Source organism: Pieris brassicae, chromosome 5 (assembly GCF_905147105.1).
Source record: "Pieris brassicae chromosome 5, ilPieBrab1.1, whole genome shotgun sequence".
In the NCBI taxonomy this organism is placed as follows: Eukaryota; Metazoa; Arthropoda; class Insecta; order Lepidoptera; family Pieridae; genus Pieris; species Pieris brassicae.
In genome coordinates, this window is record NC_059669.1 from 8,826,335 (window position 1) to 8,849,269 (window position 22,935).

General features: G+C 33.1%; 3 protein-coding genes across 7 annotated transcripts in view; 1 reads left to right on the forward strand and 2 right to left on the reverse strand.

The window, feature by feature from the left end:
* The first annotated feature begins 676 nt into the window (after positions 1–676).
* Positions 677–1,737, forward strand: LOC123709966 (cytochrome c oxidase subunit 6A1, mitochondrial-like). Its single transcript, XM_045661608.1, has 3 exons — positions 677–869; positions 955–1,103; positions 1,530–1,737. The coding sequence occupies exons 1-3, from the start codon at positions 779–781 to the stop codon at positions 1,614–1,616; spliced, it is 327 nt and encodes a 108-aa protein (XP_045517564.1). The 5' UTR covers positions 677–778; the 3' UTR covers positions 1,617–1,737.
* Positions 1,738–2,176: 439 nt separating this feature from the next.
* Positions 2,177–11,260, reverse strand: LOC123709967 (sec1 family domain-containing protein 2-like). Its single transcript, XM_045661609.1, has 9 exons — positions 10,953–11,260; positions 10,615–10,866; positions 9,808–10,113; positions 9,177–9,349; positions 6,838–7,064; positions 5,621–5,790; positions 4,356–4,639; positions 3,336–3,497; positions 2,177–2,784 (listed from the first exon to the last, which is right to left on the reverse strand). The coding sequence occupies exons 1-9, from the start codon at positions 11,127–11,129 to the stop codon at positions 2,580–2,582; spliced, it is 1,956 nt and encodes a 651-aa protein (XP_045517565.1). The 5' UTR covers positions 11,130–11,260; the 3' UTR covers positions 2,177–2,579.
* A 354-nt stretch (positions 11,261–11,614) lies between these two features.
* The window catches only part of LOC123709434 (glutathione hydrolase 1 proenzyme-like), a 38,474-nt gene continuing 27,153 nt past the window's right edge, over positions 11,615–22,935 (reverse strand). For 4 of the 5 annotated variants that reach the window (XM_045660789.1, XM_045660787.1, XM_045660786.1 and 1 more), the window contains exons 5-11: positions 20,958–21,147; positions 17,629–17,829; positions 15,854–16,103; positions 15,321–15,511; positions 13,817–14,057; positions 13,011–13,124; positions 11,616–12,619 (exon numbers count right to left, since the gene is read on the reverse strand). In XM_045660789.1, the coding sequence (XP_045516745.1) occupies positions 12,470–12,619; positions 13,011–13,124; positions 13,817–14,057; positions 15,321–15,511; positions 15,854–16,103; positions 17,629–17,829; positions 20,958–21,147 (1,337 nt within the window). In that variant the 3' untranslated portion in view covers positions 11,616–12,469. Of the gene's footprint in view, positions 12,620–13,010; positions 13,125–13,816; positions 14,058–15,320; positions 15,512–15,853; positions 16,104–17,628; positions 17,830–20,957; positions 21,148–22,935 lie in introns of all 5 variants that reach the window. The other variant, XM_045660785.1, reaches the window with a different exon arrangement.

Genomic DNA, 22,935 nt, shown 5'->3' on the forward strand with positions numbered 1-22,935 from the left:
CAACCCACACCTAACGAGCTACAGTTCGGTGGTAATTTTAGGCATGTTCATAAATAAAACCAGTTGGCGATAATGAACAAAAGTTTAGATTTTCTCCATTAGCTTTTCAATAATACAATATTAAGCTCTTGCTGGCTTTTGCTCAAAATAATGTTGAAATTTAATAAAATAAAAATATTATATAAAGTTCTCGTGTCACGGTGGTTGTAATTAAACTCCTCCAAAATTGCTCAACCGATTTTCGTGAAATTTTGTGTGCATATCGGTTAGGTCTGCCAATCGGACATCTATTTTTCATAAATGTTAAGGGTGATCCAGTCCTAAATTTATTTTTTATTTACAAAATTACATACAACGCTTAACTTTGACCCCTCTACGATCAACTCCTATTTTTTATTTGTTAATATAAAACTTGTGTCTTGAACTCCGAGGTTTATCAAGAGAAAAATTCCTATCAAACCCTAAAAAAAAATCATTCCGGAACACCAAACAGTCTCTGGGGTAGGATAGCAATGGTGTGTATTAAAAAGGATAAGTAAAATCACTTTAAGAAACGAAGTTCGTGTGAGCAGCTAGTTAAATATACATTCTAATTCGCTCTGTGTTCACAAGCTTACAGTAATATTGACAAATGGCAATGACAAACATTTACATTGATTGACGTTAAGCATAGATGATGGAAGTTGGTTGTCATTTCTTGTTGAATTGAAAAATCAAAAGATTGTGATTGTCGCATTTGGGTATTCAGACATTTCTATTTTCGATTAAAATTGAAAAAATGGCTACCTATATACAACGGGCTGCTGTTTCATACTTCAGAAATAACGCACGGCTTGCTTCTCACGCTGCTACAGCTGGTGGACATGGCGGTAAGTTTATTTATTTATTGGAAGAATTATGTAACGATCTAACCTAGGTTTATCTTATCTACATAAGCTATTCTTTATTGTATAGGTGGCTGGAAGTTCTGGAGAGGTATTTCCTTTTTCGTCGGCTTCCCCGCTGTTGCTTTGGGAATGCTGAACGCTTACCTCGCTCATCAAGAAGAGCACCATGAAAGACCCCCATTCGTCGCGTATGAATACATGCGTATTCGTTCTAAGGTAAACAAATTTCATTAGCATATTCATAAATCTTGAATATTACGTAGCTTAAAAAGAATTCTATTTTGGGCGTTTTTCTATGAACAATATCAGTCTAAACTCTTTGAATTTACTAATTATATGCTGTAATTGGGACATAAAATCCATTTAAGTTTTCCTATAGGTGTGGCTATTATAAAAATGAATATCTACTGGTTGTTTGCCCTCTTGTGATTGCAAAAAATAATTTACAAAATGCTTAGTATTTTTATAGTGTTGTATTGTAACTTGTAAATAAAATGAATATTTTATAGTATCAAGGTTCATCCATTTTCTCAACTGATTCTAGGGTTTTGTCTGAATCCCCCATTTAAGAGCTTATTTAGTAGAGATAAACTAGCTTTTAAGCTAAAACAATGATAATACTGATATTTCTTTATATTTCAGCGATTCCCATGGGGTGATGGCCAGAAGTCTCTTTTCCACAACCCTCATGTCAACCCACTGCCATCAGGTTATGAAGATGAACATTAAGTATATTATTAAACTAGCAAAACTGTATTAGTATATATATTATATTATAACATACCATTTTGTTTATATTGTTACCTGAGGTGGTGTCAAACATTTGAACTGAATATAAATTTAGACTATTTGTTGTTTTTATTAATAGAAAAATTAAACATATGCAACTTCATTTATCAATCTTCACGTTTGTGCTGGTTCCCTGGATCACTATTGATCAAATTTAATCAAAAAAATGTAAATATGTCTGTATGTTAGCAGTCCTTTTCTGGGTTGGAATAACTGCTACTGACAAGTACTACAATGTAGTTTATGAAAATCATGTGATTTAAGTCAAAATACAGACATAACCTAATTAAATAATTTATTCTTGTTTGCATTGTAATTGCATTGCACATACCTTAATTGTAACAATTACACATAACACAAATATCAAAATATACACAATGGAATATATCCAGCTTATTTTAAAAACGATTTAACATTTATATTACTTAACAACACTAAGTGCATAAATATTTATTTACCCAACTACCACAATAATACATTAACAAACAATAATATGGTAAAAAAACATTCATTCATTAATTTAAGACAAAAATTATTTAATATTACCTTATATCTATCAACATAAACATTATATAAAAAGAAATCTACTGTGCGTGTGTTTGTAATTAAACTTGTCCTAAATGGAGAAATTTCCATGAATTGTTGTGTGTTAGAGAATGGTTTAATTATATAATTAGATTATTTGTTTGTGTTTAAGATGTGTACAGTATGACATTGATGTTGTGTCGCCTAATATATTCATAATTTATATGGGCTTAAACTAATTTAGGGAATATTATTATACTATCTTAAAGAATGTCTGAAATATATCCGATAGGTAGTCTATAGGTGAGTTCTTCACCATTTGGATCGTCTTTTAAAGACACGCGAAGTTTTCACCAAGCGGCGTCGATCCTGCAACTGCTATAACATCAGGACATCTTTCATTGCATCAACTGGATTCACAAACTTAGTTGATCCAATCAAAACATTATTGTCAATACCACTTGTGATCACACTACGGTGGAGTTGCTTGCACTCATCTGCTGTAATACCTCCAATGACAAAGATTATTACTGTCTGATTGTCCATTGGGTGCTTGATTTTTGATTTCTTGCTGGTTAAGATGCTGAAAAGGAATAATTGTTTTTATATTAAGTATTATATTAGTGATAAATAGCTTGGTTAGTTCAAAGTCTAACAAGATCCGAGGTTTGATATTCAGATTTTTTTAATATTTTTAGTGGGAGATCTTCCAATCTTGTATTACATACCGTAACCCCACCAGGAAGACACATCCATGAATTTCAGAAATTATTATTTAGGCAGGTGATTTCCCCTACCAAAGTAGATTTTTCCTACTCCTTGATAAAGGAAAAAAGTGTTATGTACAAAGAAATATAAAACAATTGGTGTCTAGTGGATTCCAAGGCACAACTTTAGGAGAGACATTAGTCTCGCTATTAACACTAAGGCTCGTTTTCTATAACGTCAAAGTACAATATAGTTTCAAGAGATGTCAAAACATTTTTTCTGTATGAAGCAGCAGCAGCAGGCAGCGCTCATGTGAGATTATGGACCTAACACGGACCAAAGTAAAATTATATGATACACAAATGAATATGTTTAAGCTACAGTTAGTCTGCGAAGAAAAATTATAAATTACATATAAACACTCACTTAAGTCCAGTACGTAGCAGGTCCTTGATACCCTCATTCCTATGACGCAGATCAGGAATATCTGGTCGCTCAGTATTAACTAAATCATCAACCAGCTGTTGGAGAACCCCGCGGTATTCATGTCCAATGCCACTCTCACAGGGCTTAAGCACTGAGTTGTATCTATAACAGTTAAAAATAAAGTTAGTTATAGAAAAATTTATATTTGTAATAAATATATATATGTCTTTATCAAATAAACCCTAAGTTTATAGCTAGTAACCATATATATAGTCATTTTTTGTCCGTTTATAAGTTATTGTTATCTATACTAATATTAAGAAGTGTGTGAACATATTTTTCTATGTATGTTTATAATGTTTCTACACAAAAAGTACGGGTCCGATTTCAAAAATCCATAATATTCTAAAAGAAAGTAATTAAACTAAGAAAACTAAGTAAAATAAAACTTTTATGATACTATATATCAAATATAGTGAATCATATAAGATCCCCCCTCATATCGAGCGTTCAAGTATTACGTCACGCAATTTTCACGGAGATTCTTGCCCCCCCCATAAAAAGCACAGTAACGTTTTCAGTATCCAATAGTAAAACGTTTTGTGACCAACCCCAGTGAGTCTTTAAACTTACCATTATGTGGTGTAAAGTACTGGAAAGTCGAAAATAATATTATTAATGAGGCGTAATTCGATCTCCGACCCGCATCGTAAAGTTTTACAATAGGACCTCCCCCCCCCCCCCCCAATTCCTTACGTAATACTTGAACGTTCCCATACCTAAATAATACTTTTTCAACTGGTTATAGAAATTAGCTTTATTTTTATAGATTTGGTTAATAATATAGTAATTATATTAAATAACACTAACACAGCACAGAGTTAGAAGACTATTATTAAGAAAATCGCAAAATTTATTAAAATTTGACAAATAATACACCCGTATGCTGCTAGTATACTAAGTATCAATTTTAAGATTACAAGTAACAAAATTTCGAAAAAAAAACAATTAAAAACTAACCTTTGTAAGTTTTTCCTCATTTGCGAAACTTGTTTTAACAAATCCATAACATTTGAAGAAAGCCGTTCACACTCCTCCGGTGTGACAATATGTCCATCTGAATTGCTGAATAGGTCTTTATGGTCCTCAAACATGGCAACACTGAGGGTTTGATGGAGTTGTTCTTCGTGTTGAGATGTAAATATCACTTCTGTCCCAGCAAGTGAATAAACATGAACTAATAGGGCGAGTAGGTTTTTTAACTGCATGTTTCGATCTTTACGAGTTTTTATTAGGTAGCTTAGCTGAAAAAAATACGATTTTGACAAAAGACAATTTTGTTAATATATTAACTGATCTGAGTGTTTTCAATAAAATCCTAAATTCCGTACGGATTCTTATCCGGTAATTACTAATCACTAATAGAGTGATTCACAAATTAATGATGCCGAGGAAGCTCTCTAGTTTTTAATAGATATACGAGAATGACGCAGCCGCATGTAATTTTTTTTTATAGAACCGAGGCAAAGGGCAGGAGGCTCACCTGATGTTAAGCGATACCGCCGCCCATGGACACTCTCAATGCAAGAGGGCTGCGTGCCGGCCTTTTAAGAATTGGTACGCTCTTTTCTTGAAGGAACCTAAGTCAAATTGGTTCGGAAATACTTCTGTGGGAAAATTGCCTTTAAAAACGCTCAGTCGTAGAACGGCGAGCGTGGAGGTGATACGGATGTTGTCGTTTAAACCCCGGTTGTGCACTAATAGATTTTCTACGTGCGCTATTCACTCTAGCTACTAAGGTAATGGAACATTGTGAGCAAATATGCCTGTCTGCGGCCAAAAAACCGAAACATCAAATTTGACTGAGGCATAGCTTTTTAAAGCACATAGCAATTGGAAGAATAATTCTATCTTATTACGATTAATAATAATTAAAAGCCGATGCTTTCTCTGCTTCCTTTATTGTTGCGACATTGGATGTTATGTTTTGAATCAGGCGCAACTTTTCATTTCAATAATTACAACAATTTACAACAAGTTAAGATTGTTACTTACAACCAACCCAGCTAAATGGTTAGCTAATTAATTTAATTTTTAGCTTTATAGGCATGTAGGCATAATGCATCCATACATCATCCATTTTTGGGTCTAGCCCCGAGATTCAAAGTCGATAATTATATATATGTCTTTTTGTTTTTGACATATGGAAGTCATTTGAAATCAAAGTTTGCCTTATATATGACCAAAAACTTATAGGATTTTTCAAATAACTTTATCATACTAACTTGATGCAAAACACTAGTAGATTCCCTACTGGCAGCAAGGTTTTCCTGCACTTGCTTCTCCAAACTCATAAGCAGTTCCATTTGGCTTCTTCTCGGTGACTTGAGCATTTGAACGACTCCCAATGCTTGTTGTAATATGCCAATATGTTTGTTTATTATGTCATAGTTACCTGTCAAAAATCATTTATTCATATAGGTAACACAATGTACACGTATGAACGGCAAAAACAAAAGAAATATACTTTAAATGCTTATAATTTATCTATCTAATCTATTATCTATCTAATCTATTACATTTACTGTTCTCAAATCAAGGGCGTAGAACGGAAGAGAAGAACTGGCAATATACTCTCCGCCACCCTTTTTAATCGCCAAGTTTTTTTTTAATTACACAACGTTTGAAAGGAACTGCAACCATCACACCATGTTCCACATGACATCAGCAGGAGGCATGGGTGAAATAGGAGCACGCACTTACATTCTCGTGGAAACAACACGCAAATAGTCGAAATAACTAACATCACCGCATACACGGATTCAAGTACGACCAGCATAAATTATATATAATATTTGCAGCATAAGTCATATATAGGCGTCCATGCGTCGGGTTGTCTCTCTCCCTAAAATATGGCGAGGGGGCCGATGGCCCTGGCCCTGGCCATGCGTGATACTCGTGAACGGGTGCTACTTGTGGTGACTGGTCCTACTTGAATTCGTGTATGCGGTGATGTTAGTTATTTCGACTGTATTTGCGATGTTGTTCCCACGAGAATGTAAGTGCGTGCTCCGTGTATATATATTTATAGGCGTCCATGCGTTTATATCCTGATAACTGTCACTATAAAAAATTGTGGTTGTCAAAAAGATGTAAGTAGTTCCATACTTTTAAGGCGTCCTTAAACAAATATGCTAACTATTCTTGGCTTTGATTTATGATGCCCACACATTTAAACAAACTAACTCATATATATAAATTATAAACATTATTGACATAATGATGATATGTTTTACAGTAGTCAGTGTGACCCATGACATACTCGTTAAAGTTAATTTTCAATGACATCTTTTTATATTATGTAAGGCGTTACTCTCGTGGAACAATTAAAAGAACAAATTTGGGATAAAATTCCTAATTAAATATATTTATTTAAATATACTAGTACTATTTTATGCACGCAATATGTGTAGTACATCTAAAAGTTGTCTAGTATTCTCACCTTTAGAAGCTGAAATAATTTTTTCAACACTTTGAGGCGTCACCTTCAAGAGCATTTTAGGACCGGGTGACTTTTGTACATCCATCTTTGACAGCTTATTATAGAGATCAAACATGACTTCCTTTTGTGATTTATTTATCATATAGTCATATGTCTGGAGGCAAGAGTCGTCATCAGCGTGATAAAGACAGCCTGGACTGAGTTGAACATCATCAGGATGAAACACACTGTCAAAGAAAATTTTATTTAAGTAATCTTTTATAAAGAACTTTTGTGGAGATAGTTAACTCTTGACAAAAGATTTAAAAAAAATTGTTTAGTAATATTAAAACACAAATTGGCGCGATCAATTTCAGTTACCAAAAGGCTTAACAAGAAATTTAAAAGCTTTAAAAAAAAATAGAAATTACTATGCCTCTGATATGAAATGTTTTTAGATTTGAAACAATTTTCCTTTTAACATGAACCTGCAAAACAACAGCAAAAATGTAGAGTAGATAGGTGTTTGGTAAGATTAATTTAAGGTACAATATAAGTTCTGTCTTAGTTAAATCTTCCAGAAAGACAACATTTATTCACAATTATCCTTTATTAGCAGATTGTAGATAAGCCTTCTGTAGTTATTTTACCAAGTTATTGGTAAATAAATAACTATTTCACGACGAGAATTAATTGGGCCAGGATACCCCCTGTCCATATCAACGGTGTAACTTTAAATATTAGCCGTACAGTAAATAATTTGGTAAATCAAAATTTATCCTTGGAGCAGCATGTTAAAGAAGTTAGCCGCAAATTGTGCGGTGCCTCCAGCATCCTTCGACGTCTTAGTAATTTTCTTTCCTTTAGCACTAAAACCACACTGGCACAATCTCTCTTCCTGCTTTTACTGGACTATGCCGATTCTTGCTCCTTCAATCTAAACGAGGAATTGTTAAATAAACTGGATCGTGTCCAAACTTTTCCAAAAACCATATCTCTGCGTTCCGTAAGCGGCTAGGGTGGTTACCCGTTCGTCAGCGACGTGATGCTCATGTTCTCCATCTCTTATATTCCATCCTGTTCAACCCTAAAACTCCTTCCTATCTCAAAAATAATTTAAAAATTTTGGGAGCCCATAGCTATTGCTTACGCTCTTCCGAAAACTATACCCTTGAAATCCCATCTCATAACTTGGCGATTCCTTTAAGGTCTCTGCAGTTAGGCTATGGAATTCACTTCCCGTCCCTATTCGCTTAGATCCTTCTCTATCTTCCTTTAAATTTCTTCTGTACAAACATTACCTGTCCACATCGAATCCCTAACTTACGTACTAACTACTAACTGACGTAAGACTGATCTTGAATTAAGATTATCGTGATTCATGTGCACTTTTTACATTTTGTTTTTCATGTATCCAATGTCAGTTTAGTTTATTTTTTGTTCCTGTTTAGTTTCTTCTATATACTATATGTAATATGTATTTTTGCACTTCTTGCCTACCTTATGTAATTAAATACATTTTTTTTGCTTTACTCACTGTGGTTGCCTGGAAGAAATCGCTCGAAAGCGATAAGGCCGCCAGTTGCCCTCCTTTTGATTTAATTATGTTCAATTTTTATATTGTTAATGTAAGGAAGTGTTAATAAATAAAAATAAATGAATACATTATTTTTAAGAGTAGGGGAGCCCAAGCGGAGATTTCGGGATTTACTACAGCGTGGCAGATTAATATTCAGGGGGATACCTTGTGAAGTACCTCTAGCAAATATGAGCCCCATATATATGGCCGCCCGTCAAGGATAAAGCATCAGATTAGAAAAAAAAAAAAAATTTTCAGATATTCTCGAGCTCGTCAGATTAAAGTAGGGTTAATTACATGCTAAAAAGCAAACAATTTGCAAGTGACGTAAGGAAGTTAATAATTCAAAGATGACGAAAAATATATAATCTGACGATTTCCACTTTTAGATTCACTTACATCCCCTTAGAAAATCTGACGCGATCGATTATTTTTATTTTCATTTTCAATCCTTACGTACCACCCTCACCATATTAAATAATCAGATTAACGTACATTAATAAAAGTACGTAGGACATGGATGTTATCAATATCTGACGCGCTCGAGTATGTCGAAGGCAGTTTTTGTTTACATTTTTGAAAATCATTAGCCGCTTACCCCACCAATGAAAAGGTATGCATTATATAATATTTTTTTCTTCTTATTATCTAAGCTCAATAGGTCTCAACCACTCTCAAGTAAATACCCATTTAGCATTGTAAGCTCCCCTACATCTGTGTAAATTTCAGACAGACACACTAACAGACATTGCAGACAGGTAATAAATATTGAAATACTTACGCATTAGCTGCACATAGTGGTGACATATCCACAGCGATTTCATTACATTGTCCTGGAAACTTCGGTAAAACACCCAACATTTTGTCTAGGACAGACTCAACGGAATGACTAGTCACACCACAGAGATCAAATGTTCTGTCAACAATGACTAATGACATTGGAGTAGAACAATTCTGTAAAAAAATTTAAATAATGAGGCATTGATATTGTAATACTAGAAATAAATGCTAAATATAATGTTGTATTTTTTGGATTCAGTACATTTTATTACGGCCAATTAACTAAATTGTGCAGTGTTGGCCTAGTAGATTCAGTAAGCGATTCTCATCACTTACGTTATTGGTTCTATATCTATCTGTATTAGACATCCATATTTAACCACCAAATTTATTCACTTGTACAGTGAAGACAAACGGTGTCTGTTGAGAAATATGATCACCTACTTTATGAGTGCCTATTAGAAAAATTATAATAAAATAGCTGTAAAAGGTTGTAATGCCACTGGTTTGTTTATATTAACTAAATATAAATAAATATTTACTAGCTTACTAGTATAGAATGAGAATAATATGTAATATTTATTTATAGTGACAAACATGAAAATTTGATAAGCATTGAAAAAATTTGTTACCTTCTTTCTAGCCACACAAACAGGCGAATTCTCTAAAACCCCAGCAAGAAGTGAACTATATTGGCCAATGTAATAAATGTCTTCTTTAAAATTCATGGAATCCAACATAGTGTTAAGACTACCAGCTAATCGCCGTAGCATGGATCTTTCATGATTAGTTAAAGTATAGAGATCAATCGAAGTGGAATCTGGGATCAACTGGCCATTATATTGTGGTGTTACATTTTGATATGGAGGAGTCAGAAATAACACATTTGTAGGTGATATAGTGAATATTGGAATGTAAACAACCTCCACTGCACATGGCTGTAAAAAGAAGAATACTTTGTGTAGCATTTTAAGAGACTTTCATATAATATACTTGTCAAAGTAAATTTTCGGATTCTTAATTTTTGAAAATATTTTTTCTGTACGGGTGTGATTGGTATATTAGTTAATATATGATGTATCTGGTAAATAGGGTATTCTTTATTGGTTTACCTAATACACCTGTTCTAATAATTGTCAAAATATAAAAACAGAATATTCATATCAAAATATTTGAAAATGAAATCTCCTACATGTCATTCGAATACATTTAGATTATTATATACAATATTAAATCCTTATAAAATTGTCTTAGTGATTCTAAAAATGATGTGAGGTTTCAAAATTTTACATGTACTAGAAGCCTTTATTAAAAAGTATTAAGAGGTTTAATTAAAACTATTCAAAAATCATTGTATAATAAGAATGTTGTATTAAAATTAGAAAAGTATCATAACATCAGTCTTTCAGTAAAATGACTTTATATTTAGTTGATATTACCTGTTTATCAATCCATCCTGTTAGCATCCGTTCTAGCTGCTTGGTGGCTTCCGAAGTAGCTTTCCCAGATGTCACTACATCTGTCACATCTTTATCCTTATTCAACTCCAAGTATAACACATCTAAACTAATGCAGGATATTAATATGCAATGAGTTAAGTCGCTGTTATGTATTATTTCTTTTATAGTTTGTAATTGAGTGCTGGTTGACTGCGTTATGAAAACAGCTTTACGTTGGTCTCTTTTGCAAACCTGTGAAATATTAAAGTATATGTAGACACAACCAAGAGTCATTTAGGGATAGAGATGGAAGACTTGCATGGGATAGAGATGGTTACCTCAAATGGAGATAAACTTTTGACCGCTACTGCACCGCCGTCCAATAGGTTAAATAGCCCACCGTCCCAGTGTAAACACTCTGAGCTATAATCGTCAATAAATACTACTGCGCCAATTATACGATTATACACTTCAGCCCACCAGGCTTTACGAAATTCTTTGACTGAGGTGGCCATTTTTATAAATTTATAGATTGATTAGAATTTACATGGTATAAATGGATTCTCTCGAATTCTATTTACACGAAAACTTAATAGTTAATAATATAAATATATATGATTTTACAAAGACTACGTTCTACATTATTTTCTTGAAAGACCATAGAGTACCTAAGTAATTTGTATTAATAGGAACTGATAGAGATATAGTCTACAGATCATTAAATTTGTTGTAACTTGTAAATATATTGTATAGATGAAAAATTAATGAATGAGATACAACGTCATCTAAATCTCAGCGATCACTATTTTAATTAGTAATAACGCCATCTATCGGACAATAGAAGTAATATATATTTTTTGTCTGTTTGCTCAGTTCCGCTACTGGCCAGTATAAGACTTTATTACGAGTAGCATAGAAGTAGATCTTTTGTCCAGTAACGAACAATGAAAATAAAACCATTGTCAACATAATATAAAATTTATTTTGTACTATTAAGAGATTGATTTTTCAGGTAATGTCTATATTTTATAGTTTTGTAGAAGACACAAAATTATTAATAGATAATTCCATAAATATCTATTTTGTCTAATGTAGGGAAATATTTATCACAAACAATATTGTGTCGTTAAAAGAATAGAAACGGAGGAATAGGAAAGACGTTTTTAATTTTGCATACAATTATTATTAATTAAATACTGTAGTGTAACATTATACTATGTTTATAACATTTAACATACACCTAATATCAAGAATACATTTATTTACTTATCACACAGGGAATGTTCTCACCATACTTATAGCTACTTAATAAGTTATCTGTATTAACAAAGCTGATACAGAAAATATTTGTCAGTTTATACCTTCTTTGTGTAATCTTCTCTTCAACCATTTCGGGAAATAATTAAAATACCGTTTTCTGTTTTTAAACTAAAGAGTATATTTTAACGCTTTTTAATCTAAATAATGAGAATTTTTAGTCTTTGTAGCTTTGTAATTATTCTCAGATCATATTTCTTACATGAAGTTTTTATGTGTAAAAATTACGGTAGTCTATGGCTGTTGCATTAACATTTTCCTAATAAATTAATTCTCTTATCCGCAAATATTATGGAATGCACAGGAAGGAAAAACATAATACGCAAGACTAACAAAGTCGCAAAGTGAATAATTATAATACTAGTAGTTAAGACATTTTGACAAGATGCGACAAATATTAGTCTAGTTGAGGTTTATTAGTTTATATAAGAAATTATTTTATTTTCATTGCACTCTCGAAACACAAATATTTCAAGACGGTCAATACAAACACTAAGTTAAACCACAGTAAATGCATTGTTGGAACATAAATACTAAATTAGTCCATGCCAGCAACATTCCCGCCTTTTCTATAGTCTGCATTACCATAGATAGCAGTTTTGTTTCTGTAGAGGCCGCATACAATGGACCCTCTGCCCTCGTATCTTCTTAAAGCGTGGCCTTTACGTCTTAGGCCTTTTAGTATATCCTGTAAAAAAAAATTTTAAACACGTTTTCCGCATTTTTATTAGATCAAGATAAAGGTTAAAATTTAGGATTAAAAAATAGGGATAAACAAAATTGTGAAGTACCAGCGAGCTCGCGGACACACAAACTGCTGCTGTTTCCTCGACAACCTTCGGTGCCTTTGATTCCAAAACAACTATTTTGTCGCCGGGGATCTTATATGGGGACAAGGAATATAATCTGGGATCTACTGATTATATTATCCGAAACAAGTTTAAGGCTTAACGAATTAAGGTTAAATGAGGGCAAAGGAAAACTTGACGTTGATTTTGTTATTTGATACTCAATTTAAGTTAAACACAAGATAATTAAAATATATAATCAATTTCATAATTTTTTGTTGAGAAACTTACCACTGTAACACCATATTGATATGCCACCTCCATAGGGAATATCTGATGGTGAATTCGAGGTGCATCAACTGCTTCTTTTATCGTTTGGCCGAGCCATAGTGTACGGATCGCAACCTTTGAATGTAGGAAAAACATATAGAAAATGTTAGGGAGAAACAAAGAATTAGCTAAAACTCTTACTTCTGAAAGAAAGTGAGAAGGTGCTCTCGACTTTAGAAGTGTAAAGTGTATATATCTATAGTCATACAACTTAGAAGTTTTACGAGTACATTTAGGTATAACATATAATATTTTCGACTATGTTTTTACGTTAAAATTATTTAAAGTATCAAACATATTTTAGTCATGTTTAACAAATATAATAAAAAATAAAGAATATATCAATGGCGCTACAACCTTTTCAGGTCTGGGCCTCAGATTTCTGTGTCTGTTTCATGATCATTTGTTAATGGAATAGGCAAGGGATCAGCCTTCTGTGCTTGACGCACGCCGTCGACTTTTTGGGTCTAAGGCAAGCCGGTTTCCTCACGATATTCTCCTTCACCGTTCGAGCTAATGTTTAATGCGCACATAGAAAGAAAATCCATTGGTGCACAGCCAGGGAGCGAACCTACGACTTCAGGGATGAGAGTCGCACGCTGAAGCTACTAGCCAACACTGCTCTTGAAAGATAATAACCAATGTTAAAATTTCAAATATTTTCGGATCTGCACTTTTCCCAATAAGACTGAGCACAGACAATTACTTTAATTGTCTATGGACTAACGGCCAGAAACAAAACAGCTTTCGAGTGAAGTTTTACTTACCAAAGCAACAGCGCTGGTAATCTTAGTTCCACCAGAGGCGCCAATTACTATTTTTGCGTTACCACCTTGGTCCACAATAATACTTGGACACATGGAAGACAGAGGACGCTTTCCAGGTTTTATAAAGTTGGCTGGTGACGGCCTAATGCCGAAGTAGTTGGTGATGCCTGGTGATGAGAAATCATCCATGACGTTGTTCATCAGTATACCTGTTCTGTTCGTTGTGAAGCCAGCACCATAACTGTGAAATGATTTCAGTGGTAAATTTTGTGGCCATCATGTCTTCAGAGTATTTCATTTCTAAAAGTATATGTACCGAGTTAAACTAATAATGAACTAGTGGTGCTGCAACCTTTTAGGTTGGATTATTGAAGTGAAACTTCTTTATCGGCGTTGGAAAAAAAAGCCATTAATAATAATAATATATAATAACCATTACAATGTTAGCAATAATTCTATTACAATTAATGATAATAAAAGCCTTTTGTTGAACTTCATCTAATTTAACTTTATTTAAACAATTTCTGTAAAGTTGCATATAATAGATCATTTTACGAAAAATAAGGTCATAAAGAAGTTTCACTTCTTACGTGTGTACACTAGTACACGCACACATTTTTTTTTAGACAAGTATAGACATCTGTCTCTTATATACGCCGTCGCCTTTTTTGGTTCTTTCACAGTACGAGCGAGTATAAAATGTATATGGGAAAACTTCATTGATGCCGGGGTTCACACATACCAACTCAGGTATAAGAGTTGCACGCTGAAGCCACTAGTCCAATTGCTCATTGACAGCATGTTACGGTAATTTTAAATTATCATAAAATATCAATATATAGCAAAGGATAGAGCAAGTTATCTATAGCAAAGGATAGAGCATTGTACTAGAATGTAGATTAAGGAAGGTCGTTTAAAAATAGAGAACCTAGCTCGTTGTTGTGTGAGAGAAAGTTTCGCCTTCCTTTAAATAAATATAACATGACTCTACACTAGGAAAAATATATGACGCAGCCTCGCTGATATGATAAAAGTATAATCTATGATAATATAGATAAAGACATCATTTAAGGATGTAGGCATGTATCCTTCGCTAAGGCATATATGGATGGATAAACAGAGCGTAACACGTAGTTAATAGAGATAAATAGTTATTGGGGCATCAACGAGTATTTTTAGAGGAATTTATAAGTATTCTCCAGCTTCAGAGAATCCAAAAGGGTAAAAATTCATTAAAAACAATTGTGTCAGGGTCTAGTAAAAAAATAGTTTACACTAACATAAAAATATTTTGCTGCAAAATATATTGATTGTTTAGGTTTAGAGAATAAATAACAGTAATTTACAAATGTTAGAGTTTCGTATTCTCCATTTACAAGAAATATGGGTATATTTCTTATAAGAAAAGTTTTTGTTTGGAAAGCCTGTTTGCATGGAAATAAGGCAGAAATAAGTGAAATCGCCAAGTGGTACCAGATATTCCCGTTACTAAAATACTACTTACAAGTAATTTATGGAGCTTGTTAATGATACAGCATCGCCATTATACCCGATGACGGAAATGTGAGCTGTTCCGGCATCATTTTTCTGGTATTCCTCAGCGCCATAATGGGATGTGCTGTTGCTGGTTATAGTGTCGTTGACTAAGTTGCGGATTTCGGCGCCATATTCCGGAGACGTCACATTAGCTATAAGCTGAAAGCGGAAGTAAGATTTGCAGCTTATACCAAACGACTAGAGTCTTCGCAGAAAGTGAAGAGAAGGGAAGAGAGAAGATTATAAAAGGAGTTATTCAATAATTCTGATTTCAAGAAAATATATAAAAAATAAATATTTATAATTTTTAATATAATTTATTATGACGTAATAGTGTACTTAACAAAAAAAGTAAATAGCACTGCTGGAATCACAAATTCTACTTGAGGTTTCCTTTGGTCCATGAATTTCTTGAGCAATTGGTCCTATTAATTTCTTGCCTACTACTAATGGTTTCATCTTATTTAATAAAAACTCTAGCGATATATAAAAAAATATTACCTCTTCCAACTTCAAAAAATCCATGTCCCCTAGTTTCGTTCTCGTTGAATACGCGTATTTAAAAGCTTCTATTATTCTATGGTATGTTAGGACTGTATTATCTGTGCCATTAATACTTTCTGCGGTAAAATTATATCCGCTCAAGATGTTAAGAATATTGACTAGAATCACACCACTGCTTGGCGGTGGTGGAGTGAAGAGGATGTCTCCTTGACTGAGTGGGACAGCGAGTGGTTCAATTATCTTTGCTCTGAAAATATAACATATTATAGGTTCATGTTATACAATTATAACTAGCTGTTGTTGTTCGATCTGTCAGTGGGAAATTTCGTCGGAAAAGACACACCGAATGTAAACATTTTTATATAAATTAGTTTGAAAACCTGCTTTTTGGAATTAATTATGTTATTAAAAATCTATACAGCGCATTATGTTTTTAATGTGTTGTTTTTCTTCAAGATACCAATAGGTTAGGTTTTATTACAACGTATTTAATGACGTTTTTGATACCATTATCACAAAAACTAATTACGGTGTATCGAGTTCAATATAAATGAATCATTTTTAATGCAGTTATCTTTTTATAGCTTTTAATGATTATTTCGTCGTGGGATGATTTAAAAAAATAAAGCTAATATAATCATATTTTGTAAGTGTCCATAGATCCAAATATCAGATTGATTTGCATTGGCGCAATTTCTAATACCAAAGACAATCATAGTCATGTCGTACTCAAAATTAAAAGCAGAAAAAAATATATTTCATGATTAACTTTTTGTTATTTATTTAAAGAGTTAGCTGTGGTATTTTGTCAATATCTATGACTTGTGAGACATATTGGTTGACAACTTATAAACAATATACGTCAGTCAAAACTAATTAAACTTTTTAAATACAATTAAGAGTAAAGATTATTCTAGAAAGGTCTGAGTAAAATTTAAATAAGAATTTCATCAGCAATGAGTCATACTGTTTTTATGACTTTACGCTTATTCAGCTGCAAATTCCTATGTTTGTAAATATGAGAATGTTGTGAAATAAATATTTCTGTAATGAATTATTTATCCGTTATACGTCACATTCTTTTGCTTAAATGTGTCATTGGTCTTCATCACAAAGCATGAAATACCGGGTTTTATTTCAGCTATTAGGTCTTTCTTTGATTGTGATTATGAACAACATCTCTAGTCCATCATGAGTAACCGTGGTTCCAAAAATCGTGTCAGAAAACACAAACATTTTTAATGTATACACGTCATGTTTCTATTATTATTATACACTAATGTAATATATTGATTTGGAATGTTTTTTTCATAAATCTACATCTGTTTGACATTATAAACTGAACGGTTTCGTCTTTCGATTGACATTATTTCTATTCGTGTCGCGTGTATGTGATTAGATAATTAAAATCAAACATAACTCGATTATCTATAATTCTTCCCCCAAGTTATCTATAATAAATTTTATGGGTAATGAAGACAGTCATCACGGATAAGAAGTAAAAAATAATTTTTCGTTTATGGTTTAAATGTAAAAACTTTCGGTGTTTATGGTAAGTTAAATGTAGGTTAAATTCTTTACATTACGAATGCGTTCATAATGTTAACATTATTTTGCGGTAAAATAAATTGCGATATTAAATACATTGAAGTTTTAAGAATTTTCTAGGTTTTCCATTAAATAGAGTGTATCATGCTATCTTACAGCCAGCGTAATATATAAAAATACCTTATGTTGTTGTAATTTGTAAAAATGCTTTATAAAAATCTCACTCGTAGTTCTGAAGGTCCTCAGCTGTGATGATACTGCCAGCTTCCTTTAGATCCTCAAGGAAGTCAACAGAGAGGCTGCCATTGTACAACTCATCCCCACCTTTCTCAGCGATGACTTCCAAAGTTCTGCACCAGGCCTCGCTTGGCTTTACCACTGTGCCCGGCTTGTGGAACTGATTGTCTTTGTTTACATATGTCTTTCTGAAAGTATATTGTATTGAAAGATTCATTATTATTCATATAATTGATTATTCATTTCAATAAACCTTACGGGAATTAAACATACTATTATCACAATTATCCTATGCAGTTCACACCTGGCCATGTTTATGCTAGGAGCTAGGCGAAAGACCAAGACAGAATTCTACTCATTTTAAAATAAATATTTGTATGACTTTTAATCACACGTGATTTAATCTAGTAAATCATATTCTTAATTATATCTCGTGGAGGACACAAAATTTAGAATGTTACATACCTATCAATAAATATTAAAACAATAATTTTAGTTCTGAACAATATCCATATTTCATTCGATATTAACTTTATTTGATATTTTGTTAAGCAGACATTTGATTTATTTCCGCCTGTTCGAGTTATCAACTCAAGGTTTTCCTGTTTCCTGATGCGTAAAAACAGGTTTATGTAGATGTTTCAGGAACTTATATTGATACTTTTATTCGTATACAATGCTCTCAATTAATCTTTAGCTTGTTTTAGTTTGGTTTTCCTACAATTCTATATTTTTATTTTTCCCATAGTATGTGTTTTTGTTATAAGAGATCCCTTGTAAGCGATAAGGACGCAACGTGATAAAGACAAATACAATAGCAACCGAATTTGTATTAAAAATAACTTAAAAATTTAATTATTTCAAAGTCAATTCCTCTCTTAACGTCTTCGTCGTATTATATGATCGGTATCTAGATGTAGAATAAAACCATAAATATAATCTAATAAGTGGCTGGCAATGGTACAAAAAAAATAAAATAAAAAAATCTTATAACTGGCTGGCAATGGTACTCAAAAAAACAAAAAGAAAATGTACTCAAACTTGGTGTGGAATTAGTACAAAAACCTAATGTTGAAATCGTGTAGCCCCACTGTTCTATTTTAAACGCCACCGACTGCGTTTCTATCTATAAAAAAAAAACTTCAATAATGTTAAAAACATAAATCAAGATGTAGTTTAACAACGCTACAATAATTATGTAACACTCGGACATTGACCCCAAATTAAAATTTATGTGGACTTATCTGTTTCAATCAATTTTTTGTCGTTTCATTCCTTTAGCGAGAGGTAATTGATCTACATGTTCATTAACCTCTAATATTGGATAGTAATTTTAGTATGGACATGAGATGGGTAAGAAATTATGCTATTTTTATGCAAGAGTACAGAAAAGGCTTTAATTGAATTCTCCATATAGCGCGAAATTATATTTGTTTACACATCAGAACCTACATCGTGTTCATCGGATCCTTATATTACGAAAGATTTTAACGTGAGATGGGTTTTGCTATTTTTAAGCAGAGAATAGACAACAGAACGGAACAGCCTTGCCTTTTCCAACTCGATTTATCAACAGGAAATTATAATCTTACACATGTAAGAATTTGTTATTAGCCCTATCCTACTATTATCATTACTGTTTTTTTATATACTTTAACAGTATTACTGATATACAAATTACTATAAAATAAAAAAATAAAAATCTTAAATCATCATCGTAAAACGTTTTGGTAAGCTTTGAGGCTGTAAGTATTGGATTTTGACATACGGGAGTCATCGCGTCGCGTCGTCGATCGCGCTGAGTCTTCTTTGCACACTTTGAAATCAATTTTAATTATTTTCTCTCTGTGTTTGTTATTTTTGCCTATAAGTGTCACACTAAATCTTGTATTTTATTTTTGTTATGTTATGTATTGTTAAAAATCAATGGCGCTACAACCTTTTTAGGTTTATTTTTTTGGTCTGAGGTAAGCCGGTTTCCTCACAATGTTTTCCTTCACCGTTCGAGCTAATGTTAAATGCGCACATAGAAAGAAAATCCATTAGTGCACAGCCGGGGATCGAACCTACGGCCTCAGGGATGAAGGTCGCACGCTGAAGCGCAGAGTCTGAGTCTTATACTATGTAACCAAACGGAAGATCTGGCATTCGTGTTAGGTGAAAATGGTTACATATTCTAATTTAAATTTCTATACATAATAACAAGTGGAAACCTGAGGCTCCCGTCAAAACTTTTGGATTAACCGCGCGCACATCCAACTTGATTAGCAAAGCGCGATCAATACGAATAATTAACAAAATTTCTACGAGGTAGACCTATTTGTTTGTAAACTGGCTGAGTTCACAAGAGTTGCTTGCTATATTGTTTGTTATAACATTTAGGCATATAAAAGTTTTTTTAATGTTTTTTTATGTAGGATAATCGGTGTAGGTATTATTTTGACGTTCTAACGAATTATACCGTGTAACTGTTAAGGTGGAATAAATAAATAATTCCCTTTTTTCCGTGACAGAAGCTCGTAAGCCATTGTATATTGGGATGGTTTATACATTAAAAAAATTGTGACAAAGGGAAGTCCTGTTCCGGCGCACACCCACCGCGTGTCAGACATTAGTTACCTAAATATGCTTTTGCATAGTTCTGAGAATTTCCCTCTGTTATTTAATAACGTAATTTGCATTCAATTCTATGAGCAAAAGCTTTTTAATGACACCTTTTTGAAAGTAAATTAAAATCTACAAATTATTTACTGAGTAGATCTATGCATCGTTGAATATTAATAACTAAACGCGTTACTCTACTAAGCTGAATTGTCAAAAAAAATTATATTAGGTGTAAGTTTAATATTAATTTTCCCTGTTGTGTCTAAGCTAGGGGTAATATATTCAAAGTCCTTTCCTAGCTTTTATTTAAGGCCACATAATTGACGGTATCTATCAATTAGCTGAGAATGCTCGAGATATATGTCCATCATTAAATTGACACTAACCATATCTTCATAAACCTGTCATGTGTTCTGCCAGTCGTTTTTGTAATAGGAGAGGGGGTTAACGAGCCTACGGGACGCCCAAAAAGGACAGACGTCGCAGCCCATGGACACCCATTTTAGTGGGTGCGTTGCCGCCCTTTGAGTAAGTAGTATACTTTTTTTAAACAATTGTAGATCGTATTTCTCGGGAAAGCCCCCACCGGGAGTCGATTCCAGTTGAATAGTTCGCAAAAGAAAATGGCTTGTGAAGCTGATTATGGAAGACTTCCAGCCAACAAGGTGAGGTGGATGAAATGTCTTCGAAAGTAGGATTTAGTTTTGCTTACCTTAAATGACGATCGTGTTTGACGTATGGAGCACTTTCGAGGCCTTCATAATTGGGACCGGTTATTTCAAAGCCGTATTTGCAGAACTCCAGTGTGGGTTTGATTAGATCTTTCCAAGGCAGATTTCCCCACCGCTGGTGCGCAACCCACATTCCACGTAACTCTCCTGGGACTCCAACTGCAAGGCCTCCTGTAACATGAGATTTCTTTGGTTTACGCGTTTCTATTTATTATGCGAGCGATATGAGCTGATTTCTTTGAGTTGGACCACGATGAAAGATACTACATGTTTCATCTATAGATGTATAATATTACCTTTGATCATTCGTTTGTTTCTTTGTCCCATATATCTTTTGAGACCAAATGTTTACGAATATGAAATTGTTATACATCCACGTTATTTGGCCAGTTTTCGCGCGGTGGGAGAAAATTTCAGCAAATACTTTTTGAACACTCTACATTTCTAAACACTCTGGCCAATTTATTTATTCGGAACTATATAAACGAAACGAAACTGTAAAAGTTTTGTTTATATTTTCAGGTTCATTTTTCGTGACTTTTTTTTAGTATAAGAGTTTACTTGAATGAGCAATAAATAGCCTACAATTGTTATCTTTCAGTTTCAAAGGTTTGAAGTGCTAATAAATAGGAACATCTAGGAACAAATCAAAAAACCACTAGTATTAACGGTTTTGTACTAATTTGATTGTGAGGTTATGAATTAAAGCTCTATGTCACAATGACAATTACAGCTGACAGTAACGCCATTGGTGTGACATAATAAATTACTTTTAGTAATAATAACTATGGAATCATCCTGGACTATAAAATAGTAGATCTAGTAACATTGGCAAATCAAATAAACTACAAGTATTAACGGTTTTAAACTAATTAGACTTTGACATTGATCATTTAAGGCTCTGTGACATAATACTGTGACAGTTGACAGTAGCGTCGTTGGTCATGTATTATTCATGCAACGAAATATATATTAACTTGTAACATCTTTCCCACTACACTGTGTATTTGTACACACAAATTTCCGACTTATTCAAGGCAAAGTCGTGGGTGAAAGCTTTATTCTGGAATAATATGGAGAACACAATATTAAAAGCTGTCATTATATCGCCTGTGTTCTGTATTTGCTAAATTTCTCTTATGCTTTCTCTTCAAACTGGTTCATTGGTGACTTTTAATAACATTTCATATTTCATTCTCTTGAATCTTAATCTTGTATTATCGTGACAATTTTGACAAATCACACAATAATCAAATTACGATATTTGAATTTTAAATACGTTTGATTAGTCAAAACCAATACGTTTTTGACATATGGGAAGTATTCAATAAATCCCTTATGTAAGAAACGAGCGCGAACTCCTGTTTGTTAAAAGCAAATAAATAAAAAATAGATGCAGGAGCCATACTTAGAGCTGAGATTTGACTGTGAATATTGACCCTTGATCGTGGAGCAACCGGTGCGCCGCTCAACTTAAGGTCATGTTTTTAAAACTGTGGACCAAAAGACAATTCTTTCTATGAGCGAAATCTATTCAATGGCTGGCAACACACACGCGAGCCCTCTCATTCAGAGTATGGACGGCGGTATCATACCAGGAGTTTAGAAGGAATTAACACCAGGAGAGCATCCTGCCCATAAGCTCCCTGTTCTTTAAAGAATAGAAGTAAGTGATGTGCCTTTACATTGTTATTAATAAACAGACGAAGGAAAAATATTTTCACTATACTGTAAAATAAATGTACAATTTAAAACAATGTAGTAGACTATCAATTTTAATTATAAACGGATATAAGGTAGCCTAAATCTCGGTCAACGGCACTGTATTATTGTTTCAATACATTTTTCTATTGTAAAGCGATTATTTATACAATTGTTGGGTGAACAATAAAATATTTTATATCTAACCTACATAGATTATTTCGCAATGCCAAAGATAATGTTTATGCTTACAATTTA

What these genes read in the sequence shown, in the direction of transcription:
- LOC123709966 (XM_045661608.1), top strand. Translation starts at nt 779, where the DNA reads ATGGCTACCTATATACAACGGGCTGCTGTTTCATACTTCAGAAATAAC. An exon ending in TACAGCTGGTGGACATGGCG is followed by an intron (nt 870 to 954) that starts GTAAGTTTATTT and finishes TTTATTGTATAG; the next exon opens with GTGGCTGGAAGTTCTGGAGA. An exon ending in ACATGCGTATTCGTTCTAAG is followed by an intron (nt 1,104 to 1,529) that starts GTAAACAAATTT and finishes TTTATATTTCAG; the next exon opens with CGATTCCCATGGGGTGATGG.
- LOC123709967 (XM_045661609.1), bottom strand. Translation starts at nt 11,129, where the DNA reads ATGGCCACCTCAGTCAAAGAATTTCGTAAAGCCTGGTGGGCTGAAGTG. An exon ending in AAAGTTTATCTCCATTTGAG is followed by an intron (nt 10,867 to 10,952) that starts GTAACCATCTCT and finishes AATATTTCACAG; the next exon opens with GTTTGCAAAAGAGACCAACG. An exon ending in CAGGATGGATTGATAAACAG is followed by an intron (nt 10,114 to 10,614) that starts GTAATATCAACT and finishes TTCTTTTTACAG; the next exon opens with CCATGTGCAGTGGAGGTTGT.